At 44.1% G+C, this 24,278-nt stretch overlaps 1 protein-coding gene across 5 annotated transcripts in view; it reads left to right on the forward strand.

Annotated features, from left to right (window-relative positions):
• Positions 1 to 24,278, forward strand: part of TNFAIP1 (TNF alpha induced protein 1) — a 339,442-nt gene that overhangs the window by 11,485 nt on the left and 303,679 nt on the right. For all 5 annotated transcript variants that reach the window (XM_069614578.1, XM_069614579.1, XM_069614575.1 and 2 more), the window contains exon 2: positions 1,933 to 2,271. In XM_069614578.1, the coding sequence (XP_069470679.1) occupies positions 2,055 to 2,271 (217 nt within the window). In that variant the 5' untranslated portion in view covers positions 1,933 to 2,054. The remainder of the gene's footprint in view (positions 1 to 1,932; positions 2,272 to 24,278) is intronic.

The following is a 24,278-nucleotide window of genomic DNA, read 5'->3' on the forward strand; positions in this document are numbered from 1 at the left end:
CAAACCAAGAGTTGGAAGAAGCTCTGACCTGTTATTTGAACACTTATTATTTTGATGCTGACATCCCTACACATTGTGTATATACATGGATGTGAGGGAAAACATAGGTTTTGGACACATACCTTTACTTTGGCTTCCTGACGTAGACTATCCTTAGTTTTATTTAGGTAGGGAAATCCCACCTTAGCATAGGGCAAGCTAGTCCTTTTACCAACCCTTTTTTCTGTTTAATAAAATAGCCCAAACTTCAGTTCAGTTGTCTGTCTACTTCATGATGCCTTCACATTATTATGCACTGTATTACCACCAAGGACAAGACCCCCTCATCTCATAATGTCAACAGAACCGAAAAAATAGCATGGTTCTTCAAAAAGGTAATCCAAGCATCTTTCAGCACCGTGCACAATATTGATCTGCTGTTCACCTAGCATTCCTAAAGCGCAAGTCTGACCTTTCAACGAAACAATTGAGCAAAACCTCACACAAATGGTGGAAAAAAGGTTTTTGTGACACTTGGCAAAACTTGCATGTCTCATTTATCAAATAAATAATTGAGACTTTGGCCCTAATCGTTACAGACCCATGAATCGGAATATAGTATTAAAATGGATTGAATAATTCTTGAGCGATCGTGCAGGTCGAGTAAAACTAGATAATTGCCTATTGTCTACTACAGCAAGCACCTTCTTAGTACCATATTGATCCTGTCTCACTGTGTCTGGCCAATGCGTACATGCCACCCCTTGCAACCATGCCAGAGACTTTCCAACTGTATGCTGATGACATGTAACTACTCTTCAAAGATTAAAACTGCAGAACACACTTCTCACTGTGACCATTCCACGCCGGATTGAAGAGAATAAAATGTTTGAACACCAATATCTGGGCACATCCCAATCCAACATACTCCCATCAAATGCAGAGTAAGGCTGGGCTCCCTGCTGTTGCACACCAAACATGGAAATCATATTTGACTCCAATTATCTTTTAACGCTCATGTCAATGCCTTGCCCAAGACACCTCAACCCCAACTGCATCTACTGAAAATATACTGTTGCATTTGGACAACAATTACAAGAATGATCATATCCAAGTGGTAGTACGTTCGCAAACCTGACTAATGCAACTGTCTATACCTTGATTTAACCAAAATTCAAACCAACCAAATCCTTTTTATTTTCAATAGAGCTGCTAATTGAAATTAAGCGTCAATGTATAAGACAACGGGCCTCATTACAAGTGAATGGTGGTGCAGTAAAAAAACAGTCCAGCCTCATTACTGCACCGCCAAACTAAAGAGTTGGTAGTGAGGTGGAGGAAAAATGCTGGAGGTAAACCTTGTCTGGCTTACTACCATCAGAAGAATCCACCTCATTGTTTGAGCACGACACACTAGATCTTATGGAAAACTGGTCCTGACTACCCAGCCACCAGTATTCCACCCTGCAAACATTCCTGCTATCTAAGATTGCCATCAGCTACAGAACGTCAAATGTTTGGTCAAAGAAAACCAAAATGGAAAACTAACCGCTCTCAGTTCATGGAGTAACACTTTGGAGCAACATCCTCAAGAAGAATACAGAGGAACAGCACAACAAGAAATGTGGTAAACCTCTGAATAACTAGCTAGGCAGTTAACCACCTGATAACCAAAATCTAAAGTATTAAAATGCCAATGAAGACTTGTTGACACCATTTGATGTGAGCAGTGATTCAGATTCTCTTCCCTACCATATGTTTGCTATCCTCTTAATTTTGTCCTCCTTTATCTTTCACTGTCACCATGCCCATCTGCATGTCTTGTTGAAGCAGTGTTGTTCTGTATGTCACTCTTGTATCGATATTTAAATAAAGTTTATCTGCTTTCAAGTGGGCTGTAAAGTACCTTCTCATGTAAGCTTAACTGTTCATTTTGGTTTTCTTTATGTCCAGGGTAATGTTTGTGTAATTTGGACCACCTCGTACCAAGTCGTGTAACATTCCTTTGGATCCCCACCACGGCGGCATACATCAAACCATCAGTGTGTAGAGTCATCATCTATTTGCAGAGGGATATGTCTGGGGACACTTGCCTTGGCACCCTGTGCCCAGCCTCTGGTGCCAAACCTAAAGTCTGCAGCATGAAGGGGGCTGGTAGTCTTGGCAACAAGTACGTGCGACTGAATGTTGGAGGCACCTTGTTCTACACCACTGTGCAGGTGCTGACTAGACATGACACAATGTTGAAGGCTATGTTCAGCGGTAGAATGGAGGTGCTGACTGACAAAGAAGGTAAGGCATGCCAGCTCTTACTATTTGTACATACTATTTGTACATGCCTGTAATGCTGACTGACAAAGAAGGTAAGGCATGCCAGCTCTTACTATTTGTACATGCCTGTAATGCTAGAGCTCCTGCTGAGGCCATCAAACAAGGATTTTTAAGGTGAACGTTTGGTGTTAAGCCACATCCTATAAACATACCTGTTTCACAGCTGGCTTCCTTATTCTGTGGCCATACCACTGTACTTATGTTGGGTTAAAAATATGTTGCACATCGTGTCATCCATTTTACCTGGCATGGTCTTTTGATGCCCCCACGCCACAGCTTCCATTCCACCAACATGTTTTCCTTGAAGACCTGAGGAGGAAAAGGTCACATGACTATCCCTTGTCCCTCTTTGTGTATGAGAGAGGAGGTTGCCACTTTTTGCCTCTGGATTACTCTGTCCGAGCACTGGGAGCTGTAGTCGGCTTGAAACTGGTTCTGACTTGCAGATGCTTGTCTGGGATAGTGTGTTTTTGTGGTGAGCCTTTTCATAGTGTATGGGTGTACTTGGAGCGATCCCCTCTGCTAGAATACTAGGTGTGTGATTGGGTGCTGTGTTCACTCACTGCCTCGGTCACAATAAAAACAGCCTCCCCTTAACTGGTATACTACTGGATCTCTGCACCTAGAAGGCCTGCTGCTCAAGGAAGGACCAAAGAGTTGCACCAGCATCCTTTTGGACTCCACTGAATTTGACTGAAAAGCCCTGCCTCTCCTGAAGGTGAAACTGTGGTGCTCCTTCCCTATTCTGTGGGGGCATCTGGCTCACATATCCAACCCGAGGCCTCATTTCCCTGAAGCACCTGATCAAGCCTGAATTTCTGGACTCTGTGCCGAACCAACTAGAGTTTCTTCATCCCGATTGTCTGGTAAGTGCCCTGGTTCCGTCTTCTACATCTGGCAAGTTAAAGCGCCTCTGTTCCCCTGGGGTCCCCTCAAGTGGAATCCTTCCTCAGAAACTGAATCCTGTGCCAAAGGATGATGGAAGAATACTGCATGAGTGAGTGCAACTGACCACCTCTTCTTAGTCTTTGAGCTCCTGCACGTTGGCCTCATGGGTACAGACGAATCTTGAATAATCACTCTTCCCAAGGGTCTTTGGGTTCATCCTGCACTCGTGTGTTGTTGCTGGAACTCATGGGAGCCACCAAAAGGCATGCACAGTGACAGCCATTGGCAACCATAAACCACATCTAAGTCACACTCACAATCTGTGTTGTCCCACTAATACCAACAATGGTTGCACCACTGCTAGTGCCACTTTACGTTCATTCCAGCAGTTTGTTCTGTAAATGTACACAGGCCTTTAATCAAATACACCAGCTGTTTGCTTCAGCAGAGCCCTTGACCCAAGTAGCTATTGCTTTAAAGCTGTAAACTTGAGCCCCCCTACTAAGCTTTCTGCACTCAACCCAGAATCTGATCCATCTCGTGACTTCTTCAGAAAGTGCCTGGACTGCTCCCCTTCATCCTGCCGGTTATCTGCGCAGCACAGCCTGCTGCACTCTACTCCTGCGACGTGGAAATAAGCAGCTGCTTCAACGCCCAACCACTTCACCACTGCAGGCCTTCTATTGCACCGCAGAACGGATCAAGTGACTCCTCTCCTCTTTCTGCTCTGCCCTGGGTTTCTCATCGAAGGGCGACAAAGGGTAGTGTCCATCCCTGTTTGCGACCGTTGTGTCCTACGATGCCATCCTAGCCCTTTATCTGTGAAAATGCCCTTGTTGCCATGACCCTCCCAACTGGTTCCGCTTCTCCACACTGGGGCAACCCATCTTTACTTCATTAACCTGCCTGCTTTTGCTTTCTGCTTTACTCCTATGTGTGTACTTCTCACTTCTTATGTCTCCTATCTCATCCCACTGGTCCACTCAGTGACCTTGGCATACATCTCCTCAGCAACAAAATATGGATAATCACATTTCTATATCGCGTTCCCCTCTGTCCTTTTTCTGAACCAACCATCTCTAGTACCCCATTCCCTATAGGGTTTCTAAATGCGAGATCTGTGTGATGCTGGAAATGCATCGGAGGGACAGGGCCTCTGTATCCTTGTCCTTTACTGCCTTTTTATCGTGTGTTCTGTCATGTTTTCCACACAGGAGTTCATGTGGGACTCCTTGCGGTGCAGCTCTCTTTTGGTTTGGTGAACAGACCCATGGGATACCCTTATGGCACCCATGGGTGGGGGTACAACCCTGTGCCCTTAGTGTATGCTTTTGGGCACCTGTGGGTGGCCTGCAGAGCAGGGTATGGGCTGGTGGCAGCTCCATGCCGAATTTGACAGGTGCGCTGAGTATCCTCCATTTTGGGATGCCCCGGCCCTGCCATTGGAATCAGTTGATTCCTGATGGAAAACAAGATGGCCCCTGTGGCCTCTTGATTTCTATTGCCTGTTACCTTGTTTTCCCAAAGTCCTGGGAAGCCCTGACTCTGTCCCTTCCCCCTGACTGGCTGTTGGGTGGAAGTTCCATATATGGTGGTGTTGTGAAGTCCAGTCCAGACTGACTGGAGCCTTCCCAGTGACTGTATGTTGTGGGTACGCCCTGTGGGTGGGACCTGGGTGAATGGAGTGTGTGACCAATATGCACTTCTTGTTGTGGCTGTCTGGTTTCTGGTATGAGAGACAAAGACTGAGACAGCCCTGCCCGAAACTGGCCTGAATGCAGTGTGTAGTGTTAAATGGCTGGGTACTTGTCCCAATCCACATTCCTTGTTGTGATTGTCTGAGAGGGAGGAGGATGGCCTGAATGCACTGTGTGCCTGATTGGCTGACTGACTGCATGATTGCCCTTCTGTATGATTGGCTGCTGAGAGTGACCCAGCAGTGTGGATGAGAGACAAGATGGTATATCTGGGGACCTCTCACAACTGGAAATTGTTCAGAAGCTGTGTCTACACTTGAAGAGTAACTGGAACTTCTGATCCTCGACGCCAAGCTGGAAGAAGAAGACTTGCTGTTGCATTTGCTTCGACCTGATCTGAAAGCTGCCGAATTAGTCGAAGACTGATCCGAGAGAGGACCTGGTAAGGCGCCCTCTTCCCGTGCTCCGAGGGACCATCGAGCACCGCTAACCTTTGCTCCCTGGAAGTCAGACCCTCGAAAGGCTGCCGACCCGAGACGGGACCATTGAGGAACGAAGCAAAGCACCCGGACTTTGCCGCTGTCGAAGGTTTGCGTAACCGCTGGAGGCCCGTCGAAGTTGTGTTGCCCAGCCATGGGGACCACTTGATGCCGTGCCGCCAACGACCGGAGCCGCCCGCTCCTTTGCCTAAGAACTTTTGAATCCAAGGACTCCCTTGTCCGCAATGTCGACCGCTTTGTCCCGCTGGAGAAAGTCGAGGACGACAAACTCGCCAAGGAGAATCTGCAGGTGGGTTTCCCGCCACCTGAAGGCCACAAAGACTTCGATGACTCAACGCCCTTGTTGGGCCACAGTTCTTCTGAAACTCTTTGCGGTCCTGAACAATCCATCGCCGAGGTGCCCCGCACACCTCATCCTCGCAGGACGTCGCTGACGAGCGCCGCCTGGATCGACGTCGTGGTCTCGGCACCTTTGAACCTCTCATCCCCGCCGTCGACGACAAGTTCACCATCTTTGACGCCTCTCGACAATCCGTGGCTCCTGCTTTAAAGGGAGTCACTCAAGAAGGATCCTTTGACGCGTCTTCGAAGAACTCTACTCCACCAGGTACATTGGGGGGGGAACCTTAATAGGAGGAAATAAGGCTATTGAACAATATATGGACTGGGCTTGTGCTATATATCTTTATTTTCCAGGTTGCCGAGGTGGGGGGGGGGGATCTCCACACAGAACTGTGCTTAAGGGTAGAGGCCAGTTCTCTGCCTATTGTTTCAACCATCTTGCTTTCCTTCCTATCTCTATTGCTGGTTTCCTCGTTATTGATCTGTGTGACATTTTAACCGTACAGTTGATGCACTTTAATGAGATTCGATAACCTTGGTGGTACCAATTTAGAATTGTATATATTTATCATTGTTGATTTCCGAGTACAAAGTGTGTTATTGTGATCGTGTACATACCTTTGAATATTAATTATATAAAGACCTGTTTTTTCAGTAATAGTGTGTGGACATTCCTTTGTGGGGGTCCGGGGACTACACTGTACTTAAGAACCAGCCCGCATCACCTCCTGAGAAGCTAGGCCTTGATTTGCTCGTCCATTGCTACCACAATAGAGAATCTTGACTGGGTCCTCTGTGCCTCTCCTCTACCATATAGAGAGCAGAAGTATAGACACCCCCCTCCCGTCTTTACAACCTGTATCTAGCTACATACTTGACCCCTTCTTTCGTCTTAATCTTCACTTTATTTGTGTCGCTGACACATGGATTCTCCTATCTGATTCCATGACTCCTGCATCTTTTTCGTCCACTTCCAAATTATCTCAGTACTCCAGCCGAGGCGATCGGACTGGCCTCTTTATCCCTCTTCCTATATTTCTGTACCTTCTTCTGTCCTTGCCTGTTTGCCTCCTTTGAAAAATCTCCCACCTGGGCCTCTTTCTTTGATGACCTTCTGTCCCCCCTCTTTTCTTCCTCTCATGGACTCGTATGATCTTTGCTTCACCCCTACCCTCCCCATCTCTGGTTTGTGTCTGGGCCTCCATGTTCTCCTCTGTTCCTCCTCCTTTGACTGTTACTGCTCTTCCTTTTCCAGGCTCTGACCACCTACTTCTTTAATTTACTTTTCACCCTCCCTCTCCTTGCTCCACTCCCTCTTCCCCCTAATCTTCTTTGTTCTTGTCGCTATCTTGCTACTTTCAATCCCTAAACTTTTCTTCCAGCGCTTCTGGCTTTTCACCCCCACCCCCATACACACTTTTCTCCCCCGACGATGCACTGTCCTCTAAACTCTACTCTTCTGCAAATCCTTTACTCTTTCCATCCGGCCCGGTCTTTTCACCCCTTGTGTTGGCTTCCCCTGCCCTGGCTTTCACCTCCACTCTGTTTGCTGCACACCTACCTGCATCGTGCAGAGCGTAAAGGAAAAAGGACCCCTCCCCTGTTAATGCCTCCTGTCTCTCATCCTTGCACTCCTCCTTTATTCCTGGCTAAAAAGACCTACTACTCTAATCTCATTCTCTAACTCTCCCCACCGGTGACGCCTCTATCGCCTTCTTAACCAGATGCTGTCCTGCCTCTTCCCTACTCTCCTCTTTCTCTTCCTCCAGACCAAGTATCTAATCTTCACACTTTTTTTTTCTTTTTTTTTTTTTCTTTTCATTCAACTTCCTCTCGCTCTCTACATTCCAGGTCATCGTTTCCTCCTCTCCTTTCTCTCTGATTCGGACGCTGCTCGATTTCTCGCTCGTGACCACCCTACTGCTTCCCCTTCGGATCTCTCCTATCCCTTCTTATTCCTAAAATCTACCCCAATGTTTTTGCCTTTTCTTGCCAGTTTGATCAATTCTTCTCTTGCTTCTTCTACATGTCCTTCCTCCTTCACGAAGTCCACTGCTACCCCTATTCTAAAGACACCTTCTCTTGATCCTAGTTTTCTCTCTAATTTCCCTCCCATTTCTCTTCTCCCCTTTCTCTCGAAGCTACTCTGACGGGTTGTCTGTTCCCAACTTCCCTCCTATCTTGATTCTGACTCTTACTCTGGTTTCCGCCCTTCTCATTCTACCGAACAGTGTTTCTAACTCCCTTCTCTGTGCCCGCCGTTCTGAACTCTCGTCTGTCTTACCCTCCTTGACTTATCAGCTGCTTTCGATACTATGGATCACCCTACCCTTCTTTCTACGCGTTCTTCACTTAGACTCTCTGGCTCCGTTCTACGTTGGTTCTCCTTCATGACCGCTCCTTTTCGGGTTCCTGGTCTGGTAGCACTTCCTCTTCCTATCCTCTTTTGCTCAGGGTTCGCCAAGGCTCACTTTACAGTACCTCCCCTCAACCCTCCTCCCTTTCTCCTCTTATCTTCTCCTTTAGGTCATCCTGCCACTTCTACGCAGAAGATTCCCAAATCTTTGGTTCCTTTTCCTAATTTTCTGACTACCTTCTTGCCAGCAATGATTACCCCAGAAAACCTGGCCTGGGACCCTTCTTGTGTGGCAAGGGAAAGGCAGACACATTCTCATCCCAACCTTGGGGGTGGTGTTCTTTGGGAGGGTCACATTGGGTGGGGGGAGGGTACAGTTCAGGAGGAATGGAAAACCCCCTTGTTTAACTTTCCACAAAACCCCAATCTTTTCATGACTTATTGCAAAACTTTGTTTTGCTATGTCTAGCCCATATTTGTTAGTTGTTTATGTATTTTGATTGTCCAAATGTGCAACATCTTATTTAGATTCCTTCGTTCAATGCTGTAAAGCAGCTCCCTCCTTGGCATTTTTTTTTCTTTTTTGTTTGCACTCCTTTGAGGTACTTTCCCCATCCAATTGGCATAATTACCACTTCATCATAGCAATAAAGTGCATAATGCATTTGTTTAAGGTGCTGATGTCATTTCAGTGCTTCCAATTTCATTCCTTTCGGGAGAAAAAAAAAATATATATATATATATTATTTTTTAAAGTGCTTGTTGCTTTCCCAACTAGTTCAATTGTCATTCAGCATCTCGTGTTTTTGTCCAACCATGATATTCTATTTATTAAATACAGTGCTTTATATTGAATCTGTTCACCATGTTTCTGGGTCCTGCATCATTTTTATTGTAAAGTTTAGTTTTCTAACATTTTTTTTTTCTGCAATCCATTCATAGCGCTTCAATTCATACCTCGAATTTATTGAATGATCGTAGTGTGCCTTTTTTGCCTTTTTATATGTATATTTTTCCATACCTGGATTATTTCTACTTGGCATCATTGCTGTGTTTCCTTGAGGCAATAAAGTGCATTATTACAGTGCAAATTAAAGCATTCATTTGTGGCAAAAATCTTCCTGACAAAGACCATTTTAATGTTCTTTTGGAGAAGATAATTTTGAGGTTCACTCTTACGCAGAGAAGCGAAAGAACATTCTACTTTGTGTTGTGTAAGAACTTTGTTACCAAACAAGACTTTCTTATTTTCTTTGAACTGTGAAGCAAGATCCCTGGGTGATCTGGGAAGGGGAATTCACCCACATCATGAACCAGGACTGTGGTCATATTACTGAGTCAAAGGTGATCTTATTTTGTTGTGTTGAACTGCCAGGCATTTCCTTATTGATTTGTTGAATGTAAACATGTGAGGGACAGATATCCTTTGTTCGAGTTTTTACTTTAGGCAGGGAACCTGTTGGGGGTAGGGACAGTGAGGTGTTAGCCAACCTTTTTTAAGATTTAATAACATGCCAAATTTTCAAAGTTGTCTGCCTCACAATTCTGACCCCTCACATATGGCGTTAAGAGTGGGATCGGAATCAATTGATACACATTGGGGTACCCTTACATTTCAGAAACTTGGCCAAAGAACAACCTCCTCCCACCATAGCTACTGAACCATCAATAGGTTTCTCTCTCTTTTATTTATATACATACATTTAGAGGGGAGTTAATACAACTAGGAGAGAGGGCTTTGATGCCCACAGACTTAATTCTTATTCCTCCCAAGGGTACTTGTATCCGTCTTGCCTCTAAGCCAGGTCGGGCCTAGTGCTATCTCCTAGACATATTGGCAGGTGTTATTGACCCAGGCTATAGAGGAATGTTAAAATATTGTTGCAGAATAATGGGAAGACAGCATACCAAATTAAAGCTGGGGGACGCATAGCCCAAGGCATATTGGAGAGGGCTATGTTTCCGAAACCAGAAGAGGTAGAATTGTGATCAAACTGGAACGGGCACTCAAGGTTTTGTGGACGCAGACCGTGAGACCCCATAATCCAAGCTAAAATAGAAAGAGAAGAAGAAATTATTCCTGACCTAGTTTTTGCACAGCATAATGGTCCCTTGTTAGCCGAAACCTTAATCGGGTGACCAGGGAGGAAGATGGAGTCCAATGGTTAAAGACTGGATTATTGTATGGGGGTGATATAGATCATTTTGGTAATCACAGGACTCAACTTGTGGGTCGAAAAGCCATTCAAATATTGTGCTAGAAATGGCACATGCTCAGGGGGATATTTTGAAACAGCTGACACACAATTGATGCTTATACAAATAACTTTATAAACCGCTGTACCCTGTGTCAGAAAACTAGTTCTAAAATGCCCCCCTCCTGCTCGTTTACAAACTTGTCCTATTATTGATGTTCCCTTTTCTAGAATTGGAATGGATATAGTAGGTCCATTGGAAACATCTAGGTTGGGTAATTATCTTAGTCATTTTAGACTATGCAACCCATTGTCCTGGAGCCTTTCTCTTATGAAACATTTCTCAGCAGATCTTGAAACATTTACTTCCATTTTGTTCCCGAACTGGATTTCCAAAAGAGATTCTAACTGATCAAGCGTCTAAACTCCTGGCTGAGGAGAAAGCTATCCTGTGGATTAAAACCTTGCGAAATTCCATTTATCATTGAAAGATTTAGCCAAAACTTTGAATCTTAAAGAAATTGGTTGAGGCAGGAACATTGGGATATTATGATACCCTGAGCCATATTTGCCGTCACAAAACTCCTCCATCTTCTCCCTTTGAGCTATTATAATGGGAGGGCAACCCAAGGACGTGTTGTACATGTTATGTGAGACCTGGGAAGAAAGGGAAAGGGCTATTATTCCCTTGTCACAAACTGGCCAAAGACTTAAAGAGCATATGACTGCAGTTAGGAATCTAGTACAAACTAATATAACCCAAGCTCAAGAACATCAGAAGGAATGTTATTAAAAATAAAAGGCGTTAATGAGATCTTTTTCCATAGGCCAAAAAGTATGGGTTCTCCTTCCATAATCTGACAAAAAGATGCTTCTAGATGGCATGGACCATTTTGAAGTTATTGAACAAATGGGACCTTGTAAATCTAAAATCTCCCAGCCTGACCAGAAAATTAAAACTCATATTTATCATGTCAACCTGATTAAAGAATGGAACAAAGTCCTAGAGAAAAATACAGCAGTCATGCTCACAAGCTTATTATCTGAAGAGAGTGAAATCGGTCATTTAATTCCTCCGGAGTTATCTCAGAATCGTTAGCAAGATCTATTGGACCTCTTACAGCAGTTCCCTGATGTATTTAAATCTGAACCAGGATGAGTAAAGGGAGTATATCACTACATACGTACTGTCAGGTCCTGCCTTCCAGTTCCTCAGGAGCTGCTAGACCCCACAGACCCACAAAGATGCTGCATTCTCAACTACTCTAAACTTTTAGCTGAGTTCATAACACCCCTGTGGGGAAACGGGAAATGGATAAAAACTCACACTGGATCTCTCCTTCAGAAAGGAAAATCTGCATAAGGGAAGAACAACAAAGGTAAGTACATTTGTCTCGATCAAAATCCCAGTCTTTTCCTCTCAAGATCCCTAAACCTTGAGACAGTACCATAGATTCCTCTACGGAGAGCCCAGAGGAAATGTTTTGCTTTTGTAATGCAGTAGTAAACTACTTCATCAAGTGACTGCTTTCTTCTTAACTTGACAGTAAAACATCTTCAAATAAAGCATAAATGAATGAAACCCACTTTTTATTGTTGCTGTAAGTACTGAACCTTCAGTATTTGGAGTCTAAATTGTTTCCATGTGAAAACTCAATCAAAGGATTTGTACAATTACAGTTGCCTCGCCAGGAACACTGCATCGCCTCTTGCCTTTTTTAAGCTGTAAATGCTCCAAAAAGTGCACCGCTCGCCTCCAACGCTAGAACTACTTCGACGACCACCTTCTGCCTTCAGATGCCGGCCCCCGACGGAGACGCTGGACCCAATCAGTATCCTGAGTGCATCTGCACATCAATACCTGGATTCCGTCGTCGCGATGTGCCAGAACAAACAAAAATAGAAAAAAGTCACTCGCAGCATTTACTTATCTGCGTAGTGCAACAGACTGCTGAAACAACATAATATGCGCAGTGCAGTTTTTGAACTGCCGAAACTAGTCACAGGAGAGACCAGAAAATCCTACACTTGGCTAATACAGTTATTGATAACTATCTACACCTGGATTGCAGCCAATTACTTATTTTAACTACCTTATGTCTTTAAAACTAGACATTTCTTTTATATATATTTTTAACAGTCTTTAAAATAACTTCTCTTCAAAAAGGTGTTTCATGTAATCTTCTTTCTTCCAACTGGAAATTTGTTTCTTCTTTTGATTTGATTTTTCACCAGAACGTCTTTACAAATCTAGTAAAATGGCCTAAAAGTTGAAGCACAAACAAAACAGGACATATGCCAAACTCTGATCAAATGAAAGGCAGTTTAGAGTGTTTTAGCTAGTCCTTTGTCAGCTCTCCTCCAATCGAGACTCCGGTTCCTTGACACCATATAGACTTGGGAAGACTCCAGCACTCTGAATGGGAAAAGTCAAGGCCTAGCCAATGTAGAAGGATTACATAACATACAATACCTTTTCAGGAAAATGCAAAGAAAACTATACAGTTTGGCAGAAAACAGGAAAACCTGACATGCACTCCCCGTGGACAAGTAGCGCATCAAAAAACAGAGTCCCAAAGAGTAGAAAGCAAATCATCCAGGAAGCGGTAGAAGCTATAATGAAAGCGGATATTATTGCACAATCCCAAAGCCCATGGTCTTTCCCCTTGTTGTCCTAGTGGCCAAACCCGATAACTCTTGGAGGTTCTGTATTGATTTCAGGAAAGTTAATGGTGTCACAGTTTGAAACCTACTCAATGCCCAGGATAGATGACTTGATTGACAGATTATTGGATGCCGTATACCTTTCCACCATTGACCTAACTAAAGGTTATTGGCAGGTACCAGTCAATCCAGGGGATAAACCCAAGGCTGTTTTGCACCCCTTTTTGGCTTATTTCAATTTAAAGTGATACCTTTTGGGCTGCATTGGGGCCCCTGCTACTTTTCAAAGACTAATGGATCATGTGTTGAGACCCTTGTGATCCTTTTGGGGGCCTTATATTGATGACATTAATATCCATAGCAAAACCTGGCCTGAGCATATGTCACATTTGCACCAGGTCACCCAGGCGTTCAGAAAAGCAGGACTCGTGGCAAGCCCAAAGAAATGTCATCTAGCCAGATCTGCTGTAAAGTACTTGGGATTCTTTGTAGGGAACGGGTTGATTCAACCTCGAACGGATGACGTTAAAGGAGCTATGGAAATTCAATCTTCAAAGGGTAAAAAGGACCTACAAGATTTTTTTAGGCCTTGTTTGGTATTCTTGCCAATTTAGTCCAACATGTTCTACTGTTCCGCCCCTCTTAAAGATTAACTTAAAAATGTTGAGCCACAGAACTTTAAAGCCTCAAGATCAAAAGTGTTTTGAACAATTGAAGCACTTATTATGCAGCAAGCCTATTCTGAAAGTAGCAGATTTCAATAGACCCTTTATTTTCCATACTGGCGTCTCACATATTGGTCTTGGGGCAGTGTTCTCTCAAAGTCAAGATGGCATAGACCATCCTGTCCTCTATATTAGTAGGAAACTGTTTGACCGGGCAAGGAACTATGCTACTCTATAGTTGGAAGCCCTTGCCATCAAATGGGTCATCACCTACTTGAAATACTACTTAATGGGTTGGATGTTCAGGTTAGTTACGGACCACACTCCCCTTAAATTGTAAGTTTATGGTAAGATACCAATGCTAGAGTCGTGTGCTGGTTTTTAGATCTCCAGCCCTATTGTTTCTCTGGTGAGCATCGGAAAGGAAAAGAATAAGGTAATGTTGATTTACTTTCACAATTCCCAATAGGGGCTACATTAGGGGGAAGGATATCTGATGAATCGGCAATGATTCCCCCAGAAAACCTCTCCCGGGACCCTTCTCATGTGGCCAGGGAAAGGTAGACTTTCTGATCCCAACCCTGGGGGTGGTGCTCTACTGGAGGATCACATGGTTTGGGGTGCGGGGAGTTTGGAAAGGTCAGGAGGAATGGAAAAAATCCTTGTTTAACTTTCCCCAAAAACCCAATTTTGCATGGCTTTTTGCAAAACTAAAGTTGACGGGGAAAACTAACTTTGTTACTATGGACTTCAAGACCAGTAATTTCCAAGTACTAGGAGGAGGAAGAGAGCCGAAGAGTAACAATGCAGAAGTGTGCAATTAATTGATGTAAATGACCCACACCTGTGGGCGACTGGGAGGCTTAAAAGGCCTCCCCAGATGTAGATAAGGGAGAGAGGAGAAGGCGAGGCAGAGGCTGAGTCTGAATTGTAGAGGGCAGGAGGTGAGCAGAAGGGCAGTGCAGACCGTCTATGCCACCGAGGTTGGGACTGGAGGTGGAAGACGCAGAGACTGTTGGAAAGCCAAAGACTGTCTGGTCCGGAGCGTGTCTGTGTCTCTAGATACCCCAGGTGCAGAAGTCGTACAGCAGGAAGCATACCGAGGCAATGCTGCCCTTGTGAAGGCTCATCCTGCAGCAGTTGTGCAGAGGAAAAAGTCAAAAGCAGCAAGGGAAGTTTTCCCTCTCAAGATGTCACTGGTGGCTGGAGTGCACCAGGAACTCTCAGGAGCCAGGATGGCTCCCGCAACAATTGGCACGGATGGAGGAAAAGAAACTGTTTGCTGGGTCCCACAGCCGCAGAAGACCTGCAGCTGCAAAGAGGATCGGAGGCATGCAGCCTACCCAGTGAGTTCAGTGTGAAAGTAACTTGGGATGCCCCGATACTGCTCGTATGGTCCAGGCAGGCAGCTCTACCCGCAAGCGAATGACTGAGGTGTCAATCCTATTGAATTCCGAACTAAAAGCAGCGTAAGTGGCATATTAAGAGGCCAACTGACTATAAGATTGGGCATGTGAGTTTATGGAAAGGCCAACCACCCAGGTAGGCAACATTGTTTAAAGCTAATGCCTACCACTACTACCTAAGCCAAGAGAATTTAAAACCCAAGCAATAAAAGTCCAACAAATAACATCAAAGGCGAAAGGGGAGTAATAGAAGATCCAAGGGTTGTGAAGTTTATTATTAATGTTTTGTGAACTATATAAACACACATGGCCAAAGCCAAGAAAGTAGCAAAATAAACCGGTATCCTTGCCAATATTTGGTATACCGGTGCAGTGGGGAAACACCAAGTGGCAAAGAGGCTGCCCCCTTGAAGAAGGTTATTCAGAGGGCGATGGGCATAATTTGCAGAGCAGTCTAAAAAGAGCACAAAAGTGAATCTTGTTTACCTGAAAGGTTGATAAAGGTTTAATGCTACTAAACTAAGAACATTGTGAAGTTGTTCAAGTTGAAGATTACTACTGATGCACATTCACTTTTTGTGAAGAGCTGTTTGGGAAGGGGCGTATACCTGGATGGCAAACCTTTGAAGAAGTAGGCCTGGCATGGGAGTAGACCAGGTGGCTGTTGCTAAAGTGCCGAACTGTGACTAAACAAATGGGTAGCCCCGAATAGCGGTACAGCTATGGTGGGGGACTAATAAAGTTAAAACAAAAAATACAAAAAGCTGTATACTAAATTGAGAGATAAATCCTATTACTTATTCAAAACATGGTATCCAAAGATATCCTTATTCAATTCCCTTAGGAACATAACTCAATCAGGAACAGAGAACAAAGAGGAAAAAAATTAAAATTATAATGATAAAACACACCAAAACTCGGAGATAAAAAATATATATAGTGCTGTATTTCATTGAACATTACATCGGACATATATTAATTAGAAACAGAAACAGCGGTGCTTAACAAAAATGAATCTTATGAAATCAATTCTAAATCAGTTTGCAAGTCTGCAAATCTGAAATAACAAACAAAAGATTATATATTTCCACAGTAGATGAATGTATAGTGAAAAGCATGAAAAAACAGACAATAAATGTCAATTAACTGGTCTGCCGAACTGTGGTCCTGATATTTATCATTTATGATGATGTATAATCCTGGATGAGCTACATTTCTTGAAAGCATTCAGGTGTGGTAAAAATCATGCTGCCAAAGACATTTTTCATTTTCCTGTGAAGATAATTTTGAGGTTCAGTCTTAGGCAGAGAAGAGAAGGACCATTCTACTTTGGTCTGTCCTTGAAGTATTGGAACTTTGTTGTCCAGTGGCATTACAAAGCACTCTGTAGGAACTTTTTTTTACCAACCAAGACTTTCTCATTTTCTTTGAACTGTGAAGCAAGAACCCTGGTTGAATCTGGGAAAGGAGAATTCACCAAGATCATGAACCAGGACTGTGGTCATATTACAGACTCAAAGGAGATTTTGTTGTGTTGAACTGCAATGCATTTCCCTATTGATTTGTTGAATGTATAAGTGTGAGGGACAGATCAAGTGTTTCCATTAGTTACTTTAGGCAGGGAAATTCTCATTCGGGTAGGGACAGTGAGGCGTTGGGCACCTTTTTGATTTAATAAAATGGGGTTTTTCTTTTTTTTGTGAAAACTATTTACAAAATTGTCTGCCTCACATTTCTGACCCCTCAAACTTGCCATCCAATCTTGGATGAGCACTCACTTCCTTTCACTAAATGCCTCACAATTGTCTAAAAATCCACTCGTGGTCTTGCCTCATTTTACCTTCTTTTCTACTTTCTTTCTACGTTGCTTCCAGGGCTCTGTTAATCAGATTCTGCTTTCTGCTCCTAGGCCCCCCACAATCTCGCGTTTGCTCTTTTTCTCTGTTGGCTCCTAAACTTTGAAGTTCCCGTCCCCTCGATATCCGAACCTCCCCCCTTGTTACACCTTTCTCGCACCGACTAAAAATGTTCCTTCTAGACTCCCCGTCTTAGCTCTGACTTAAGCTTTCTTTCTTTATTTCCCCCATCAGTTTGCTGTTCGACACTGACTTTGTACCATCTGAGTGGCATAAATGCTTTGGCATATGTATTCTATAAATCAGTAAAAACACAAATTTCCATTAAACCATCGTCAACACTGCCTATCTTTACATCACAGATGTTGTTCTGCTACAAGTGCAGTGAGGACCAAAACGGGAACTATGTCTGTTTACACATTACCCATGATGCATTAAATGTATTCTAGTAGATGGGTCTGAGTGCTCCTTTTTGGTACACCATCATAAACACATTTGTGCCCTCTCATGGCCTGATTTTCTTGACCTGTTAACTGCCCCTCCTGAGTGCGGGCCACTGGGATCACCTATGCGGATGACCGCCATGTCCTATCTGAAGACAGTCAACCCGTCGCCCCTCAATCCACCAGTTGGCTCATTCTGGAAACCGCTGTTCTCACCTCCCCATATTTTCCACCCCATACTGCATGCAGTGTCACCTTGCAGGCGGTCCCTTTCTTTTACAAACGTTTGGCCTAATCCTCTCGATGGCAAGGCATGTACTCTTCATATTGGGCTCCGACTGTTAGGGGAGTTTTCCTAAAGTCCACTTGAGGTAAGACTTCATAAAACTATCCCTTGGCATACAGGTCCCCGACTCTTAGTATACGTCTGTACTACCCAGAGGATCTTGATAGAATGGTAGAGTAGCCAGGCTTATCATAGGAGGAAGATGTCTCAGTAGCAGTCTTGAGAGAGGACCCTTGGCACAGATTTCTTCAGTCTCCTTGGTCGATCTGCGGTTTTGGCACCTTTTTCTTAGCACCATCAAAGGACGGTATTCGCCAAGTCGATCTTTGCTTCTGAAGTCCTGTGTTATGGTGAGGGTACTTGGATGAGTGGGCTCGTTCCTCTGGAGTTCCAATTGGAGCTCATCAAAGTTCAGAACGGATTCGCCCTTGCAAAGACATTGTAATGCAAATGGGTCAGAGTTCTCTTGTTGTTCAGTCTGCAGCTCTGGAAAGTCACAGCACCTCGGGAGATGGGTCAATATGTAGTTCGTCTCAGGGCTGATTGGTCCCACAAGCCAAAGGGAATGAGTCCTCTTCGGAGATCTTCTGTTGATCAGAAAATGGGGTCAAGAACGCAGTAGTAGCTTCCGTGTTTGGAAGAGTCTGTAGGCGCCTCTGGTAGTCTTCAGCTTCGGTTATTCTGTTCCAGTGGTCGACTTGCCTTTCACCTTAGGCCCCTCACATTGTTTTCCCCACACACTCCTCTCTCAGCATTTTACAGAAATGGGCGGTAGGCTATCCAATCAGACAGACCCCCCTCTCCAACAAAGATGGCGAAAAAAGGAAGGAGCCACCATGTTAGATCATAGATTACCCTATTGTGCACAACCGAGATGGGAGGGGAAAAAAAAGTCTGCAGATATGTAACTCCATTTAATTTTAAAATCTTGGTTGTCAAGGAACAAGCAGGGTTCATTTCTTACAATCAGTCCTTGTGGTAATGCCTGATTCTTAAAATACTCCAGTATGATTGCACCATGCAGCTCTGTGCGAATAAGTCATTTTCTTAACTGGGACAACTCGTCCCATTGATCATTGCTTTTACTCATTACCTTTTCACTCGTATCTGATAGAACTGATAGCAAGTCCAACAATTTATTAACATAATCCTCGCTGTATGCAAGGCATTTCTCAGACGAGGTAGCCATAAGACCAATGATGGCTCTATTGCCAATTCCATTTCCATTGAAACGTATGTGAATTATAATCTGTATAGTCTACTGAACCAAAATTTTACACAGTGCCTTCAAGACCTCACTGAGCCTCTCATACTTATCTCAAAAAAGGCTAAGACTGGGCCCCTCCAAAGAACCCACCTAGCTCCACGGTCATGAACAGACCGGATATATTTATACACAAAAGGAGAGAGGTGTATACATTAATACAATGACTTTCTCATCTAAATTAATTTGGTGCTACAGGAAATCCTCCCATCCATGGTCCTGAAAAAATGGACTAGGTGCAATTTTCGAATATATATATATAGTTCAGATATGTTTCTTTCATTCTCCATTATGGAAAAACTCCTAAAATATTCATAAAACTAGGACCCAAAAATGTGCCCACATGGTGGGTATTGTACCTATTGTTCACAGTTACTTTAAAAAAAAATCTCAAACAATTCAGACACTGATGACACAAACTTCAGGGGAATCTTGTCTACATAGTGGTGAAAAATGTTTTTGAAGACCAGATTCCCCTGAAGAATGTTTGTGCATTCAGAGCAAAGAAGAACTGAAAGATGTTGGGGAAATGTGTTTGAAGAAGACGCTTTTAGAGTGTTTGGTTATATTTTTTTGTCATCAGTGTCTGTGAATTGTTTGAGATTTTTTTTTGATGTCATTGTGAACAGTAGGTACACGATATACCCACCATGTGGGCGAATTTCTGGGTCCTAGCATTATGAATGTTTTAGGAGTTGTTCCATAATGGAGACTATTGTGTGCCTGAGACAAGTTCTGATTGGCATGTGCAGATGTTGGTCTGGGGTAGTGTGGATCTATCCCTTTTTAAAAAAAAAAAAAAATGTTTGAGACCCTACCAGAATGCATTGGAGTGTTTGTTCTGCCATTGAATCATCACTCCTCTATTTGAATGATTCATGATGCCTGTCTCGGTACTGTGTTCACTCTGTTATGTTATCAGCATTTATAATGCACACAGGCATCATGGCGCGAGGACAACACACAGAACACTAATGAGTAGCAGCAGTCTCAAAGAGCAGAGTTTTGAGGAGACAGCAGAATTGAAGGTAAGCCCCAACACGTCAAAGGGTAACGGGTAGCTCATTCCATAGTTTGGCAGCGGCAATAGAAAAGGCCCGCCCACCGACACTCGAGAAGTGAAACTTAGGAATAGTCACTGGGAGAGCATTACCAGAGCGTGACCCGGGACATAGAGTAGACATTTTTCACCAATGTAGTCTGCTCCTTGTCCATAGAAGGCTCTGTGTACAGGACAGAGGGACTTAAAGTCAATCCTCTTGGTGACAGAAAGCCAGTGTAAGGAGTGAAGTGCTGGGCTAATATGAGCATGGTAGGGGGTGGATGTAGCCACCCTAGCAGCAAGGTTCTGTGGAAGTTGCAACTGGCCTATCCATCCCAAAGGTTGTGCCAGAAACGAGGCATTGCAATAGTCAATGTGAATAAGTACAGCCGAAGCTACAAGCAGCGGATGCAGACGAGCAGGGAGAAAAGGCAGAATCCCTTGCAGTACCCATAGTAGGAAGTAGCCAGTTTTACATGCAGCACTACCTTGAGCAGACATGGAAAGTGAGGCAGACAGACTCTGAGATTTTTCACCAGAGACACTGGAGTAGGAACAGCACCCAGAGCAGTGGGCCATAGAGAGGAAGACCACTGTGCAGTATCGGTTGAGGACCCTACCTCCAGGACCTCTGTTTTGTTCCCGTTGAGCTTTAGCCAGTTTCTGGCCATCCACTCCCCCCCCCCCCCCCCCCCCCCCACAGCCGTTAAGCAATCATGCAACCGTCCCGACACCTCAGACTGGTCAAGGTCTAAACGGACCAGAATCTGGGTGTTCTTGACTTAAGAATAGCATGGGAGGCGGTGCGCCGAACATAGATGTTAAACAACATCGCGGACAAGGCGGATCCCTGAGGAACACTGCAGAAAAGTGCACAAGAAGAGAAGCCAAACGGTGGGAGTAAAAGAGATTGGGCCCTGTCTGTAAGAAAAGAGGAAAACCAGGCCAGGGCCAGAGAGGCCGGCAGACAACATGCGGTAGAAAAGGTTGGGGTGGTTGATAGTATCAAAAGCTGCTGAAAGATCTAATGGTATAAGAGCTCCCACTCTATCCCGACAACCAGCATGGTGAGATCGCCGACCACAAATAACAGGACACACTCTGTCCCCCGACCTGGCCGGAAACCAGGCTGGAAAATGGAAGACTCAAGAAAAGAAGATAGAAGAGGAGAGACTAGTGATTCTAATAGCTTCACAGGAAACGGGAGAAGAGAGATGGGACGATAGTTACCCAGAATAGTTGCATCCAGTTAAGGTTTTTTCAAAACGTGGATGGCCGTGGAATGTTTAAGTTCTTTAGGAATAGAGCCCTGTTGACAGGAGAAATTGACCACTGTAGTAAGCCAAGGAATCCTGTCTGGCAAGATGTCCTTAAGTACGGTAAGGGGAATTGGATTGGAAGTGGAATTTGTTTTCAATTGGCTAACTGCCCCAAAGACTTCCTCAGGAGAGAAAACCGGGTAAGTAGTTCTAGTAAGATTGCGAATATCAACAATCTTGGTCTAAAAAACGCAGAAAGGGTATTGCAGAGACTTTGGGTTTGTTTAACGCTAGGTGTGAAGCGAGTTGTCGAAGAGAAATGACAGAGAGCAGGTCTTTTGACTGAGTGCTGATTCAACCTTATGTGTAAAGTAGCTCTGTTTGGAAGTCCAGATCGCTGCGTGGTATTCTGAGCCTTCATAGTGGGGAACGGTGCTGATTCACGCACCGCCTTTTACCCACTTACCCTATCTGCTGCTGGAATTCTCTATCTGCATTCATGGAAAGTCTGCTGCTCAAGGATGGACCAGAGCTCTGCCCCAGCATCCTTTGATGCTCCTAAAAATCAGACCGTGAATTGCTGCCGCAGCAGAACAAACCCAACCCTTTGGTTCTCCTTTCCCCATATCCTGTGAGGACTGCTGAACCACCACTGCTGCTACTCAAAGACCTTGTCTCTCTAAAGCATCTGCCCGTACCTGCATCACTGGATCTAGAAGCAGGTGTTCCTTTGTTGCCGGACTCTCCATGCCAGACCAGCCAGCGGCTCTTGATCCCAGGACATGAGCATAGTGCTTTGATTACACATACCACAATTGGGGAATCACCAGGTGCCTGTACTGCTTTTGTCTCTGTAACTGCAGTGGTGACCGCTCCTCCCGACCCTTCTTCCATGGCTGACTCCTCTCCGGTGGGACTATGTAAGCTTTTCATTGATATTGGGTCCTCCTTGGAGTCCGCTCAAGCTGACCCCCATCCTGAGAAACTGATTCTGGTGTCTGAAGATGATGTGGAAAACTTGCATCGATGACCACATCTGATCCACACGTCATCTCTTCTGTCTCTCACCCTCAACCTTGGGTCTTTTAGTCCCTTCAACAATGGAATCTAAGGTGGTCGCCAAACAATGCATACAGTAACTGCCCCTGGAAACGGCACCTCACTTCTACAGCACTGCATTTTCAGTCCCATGGTATTACTCTCCTGCATTGCTGGGGAGACTTCATTTATTTGGTCAACCCCGGGCCCCTGGCCTTTCACAGACAGTAACACTTTCCTGCTAAAGACTGCCCCTAGTTTGCATTGCCAGTCTCCCCTTGTCTCCTAACCTTCTGGCCCATACCATAAAAGAGTGTTACTTACTTGTTACTGCTTTTCCCCCCTTCCAGGAAAGATGCTTTTATTGACTTTAATTATTTGCTACATTGTGAACATTTCTTATTTTTTATTTCTCCCTTTTTGCCTTTCCTTATCTAAATATTATAGTTTGATAACAAAATAGTGCGTGGACATTGTCTGATTGGGTGCAACTGTACCTGTTAACTATCAGACTGTACTTCCTGAGAGTTAGGACTGGGCTGTCCTGTCACGATTTGTATTCGTACTACGTAGAGATGAAGGAATCCCTATTGGTAACAAAGCCAGGAAGACGCACCTAAAGACCCAGACCAAAGCACGTAAGGAAAATCTTCCAAGGACTTCAGACAGCTGAAAACCCCTTGACGCACTTTACGGTTGCGGGTCAAGGCAGTTATCAGTCAACTTCTATGCCATTTTCTTGAAACTTGTAGAGCTCGCATTCAAAAGGAAGTCTCTTGGTGCTGGGTCCTGCTGGCAGGGTTAGTTTGGGAAAGACTTGAAAGCGTAGTAAAAGAGCTTTTAGGATGGAGGCAGAACTACAGATGAGAAATGGAACCAAGGTGGAATGGAAGCTTGCTCTGTCCTTTAGCAGCAAGTAGAGGAAATATCTGCTAGTCTAAGAGTAGCAGAATTTAGACACCTGGAAAAGCCAACAACAGGTGTTTGTGCAGAGGGAGTGAGGAAAGGAAGGATCTGATGAGATGTCTAAAGCTGAAGGCAGGATTTAGATTTATTTATCATGAGCATAAGGAGGGGAGACATTGGGCAGACTAAACTGCATTTGGGTGCCGTTCTTACAAAGTGTTAGGGGAGTTTTTAAAAAAGATTTCATATAACTTTCCCTTGGCATACAGGTCCCCAACTCTTAGTATAAGCCTGTAATACTCAAGGAACATTGGTGGAGTGGCAGAGCAGTCGGGCCTATCATAGGAGGACGATGTGAGCTGTATTCAAGAACAATGAACCCAGTAAATACAATTTTCCAAAGAAACACTTAAACATAAAATGTTCTATTAAAATGTACATATATTATAATTACACAAGCTAGATACAATCTTAGTTCACTTAACCAACACACATAGGAATTCTTAATACTTTTCAAAGGCCATTGCTTCAATGTTAGTTGCTTGCGGTACAATTGTTACAGAGTTTGATGCTAATGACAGTTCGACCGCATTATTGGCACTACCGCAAACTCGCGTTGACAAAGACCTACAGTAATTGTATTTAGTTAGCGAAACCACATAATAAAGTATTTTAGGAAGGAACAAGGTTGGTTAGTCATAAAGTATCATAGCTTAACGTTCCAGAGATACATTTCAGACAAACAAACGCTTTAAAAGTCAATTCCTGTGTGTTGGAGATGTACCTGCCTCTTGGAAATAGGCATTGATAGTGCCAATTTACAAGAAGGGCAATAGAGAGAATCCTAGAAATGATCGTCCCATCGCACTTCTTGATATTCTGGGGAAGTTATTTGCAAAATTGCTCTTAGAAAAACTACAAAAAATGAAATGGGCAGGCGACACAAGATGATTGGATCCAAGAAAATCAGCTTTTCTGAAGGGAGTAGGAACAAACCTGAACATCTTCATATTAAATCTACTGAAGGTGAAGGCAATGAAAACAAAAACACAAAACTACATGACCTTCATAGACCTGGAACAGGCGTTCCATAGCGTAAACGGAGAACGCCTGCTGCGAAAGCTGCTAGCTTGGAATTGTCCACTGGAACTTCTTGAAGCT

Source organism: Ambystoma mexicanum, chromosome 9, assembly GCF_040938575.1.
Source record: "Ambystoma mexicanum isolate Mex_15411 chromosome 9, UKY_AmexF1_1, whole genome shotgun sequence".
NCBI classification, from domain to species: Eukaryota; Metazoa; Chordata; class Amphibia; order Caudata; family Ambystomatidae; genus Ambystoma; species Ambystoma mexicanum.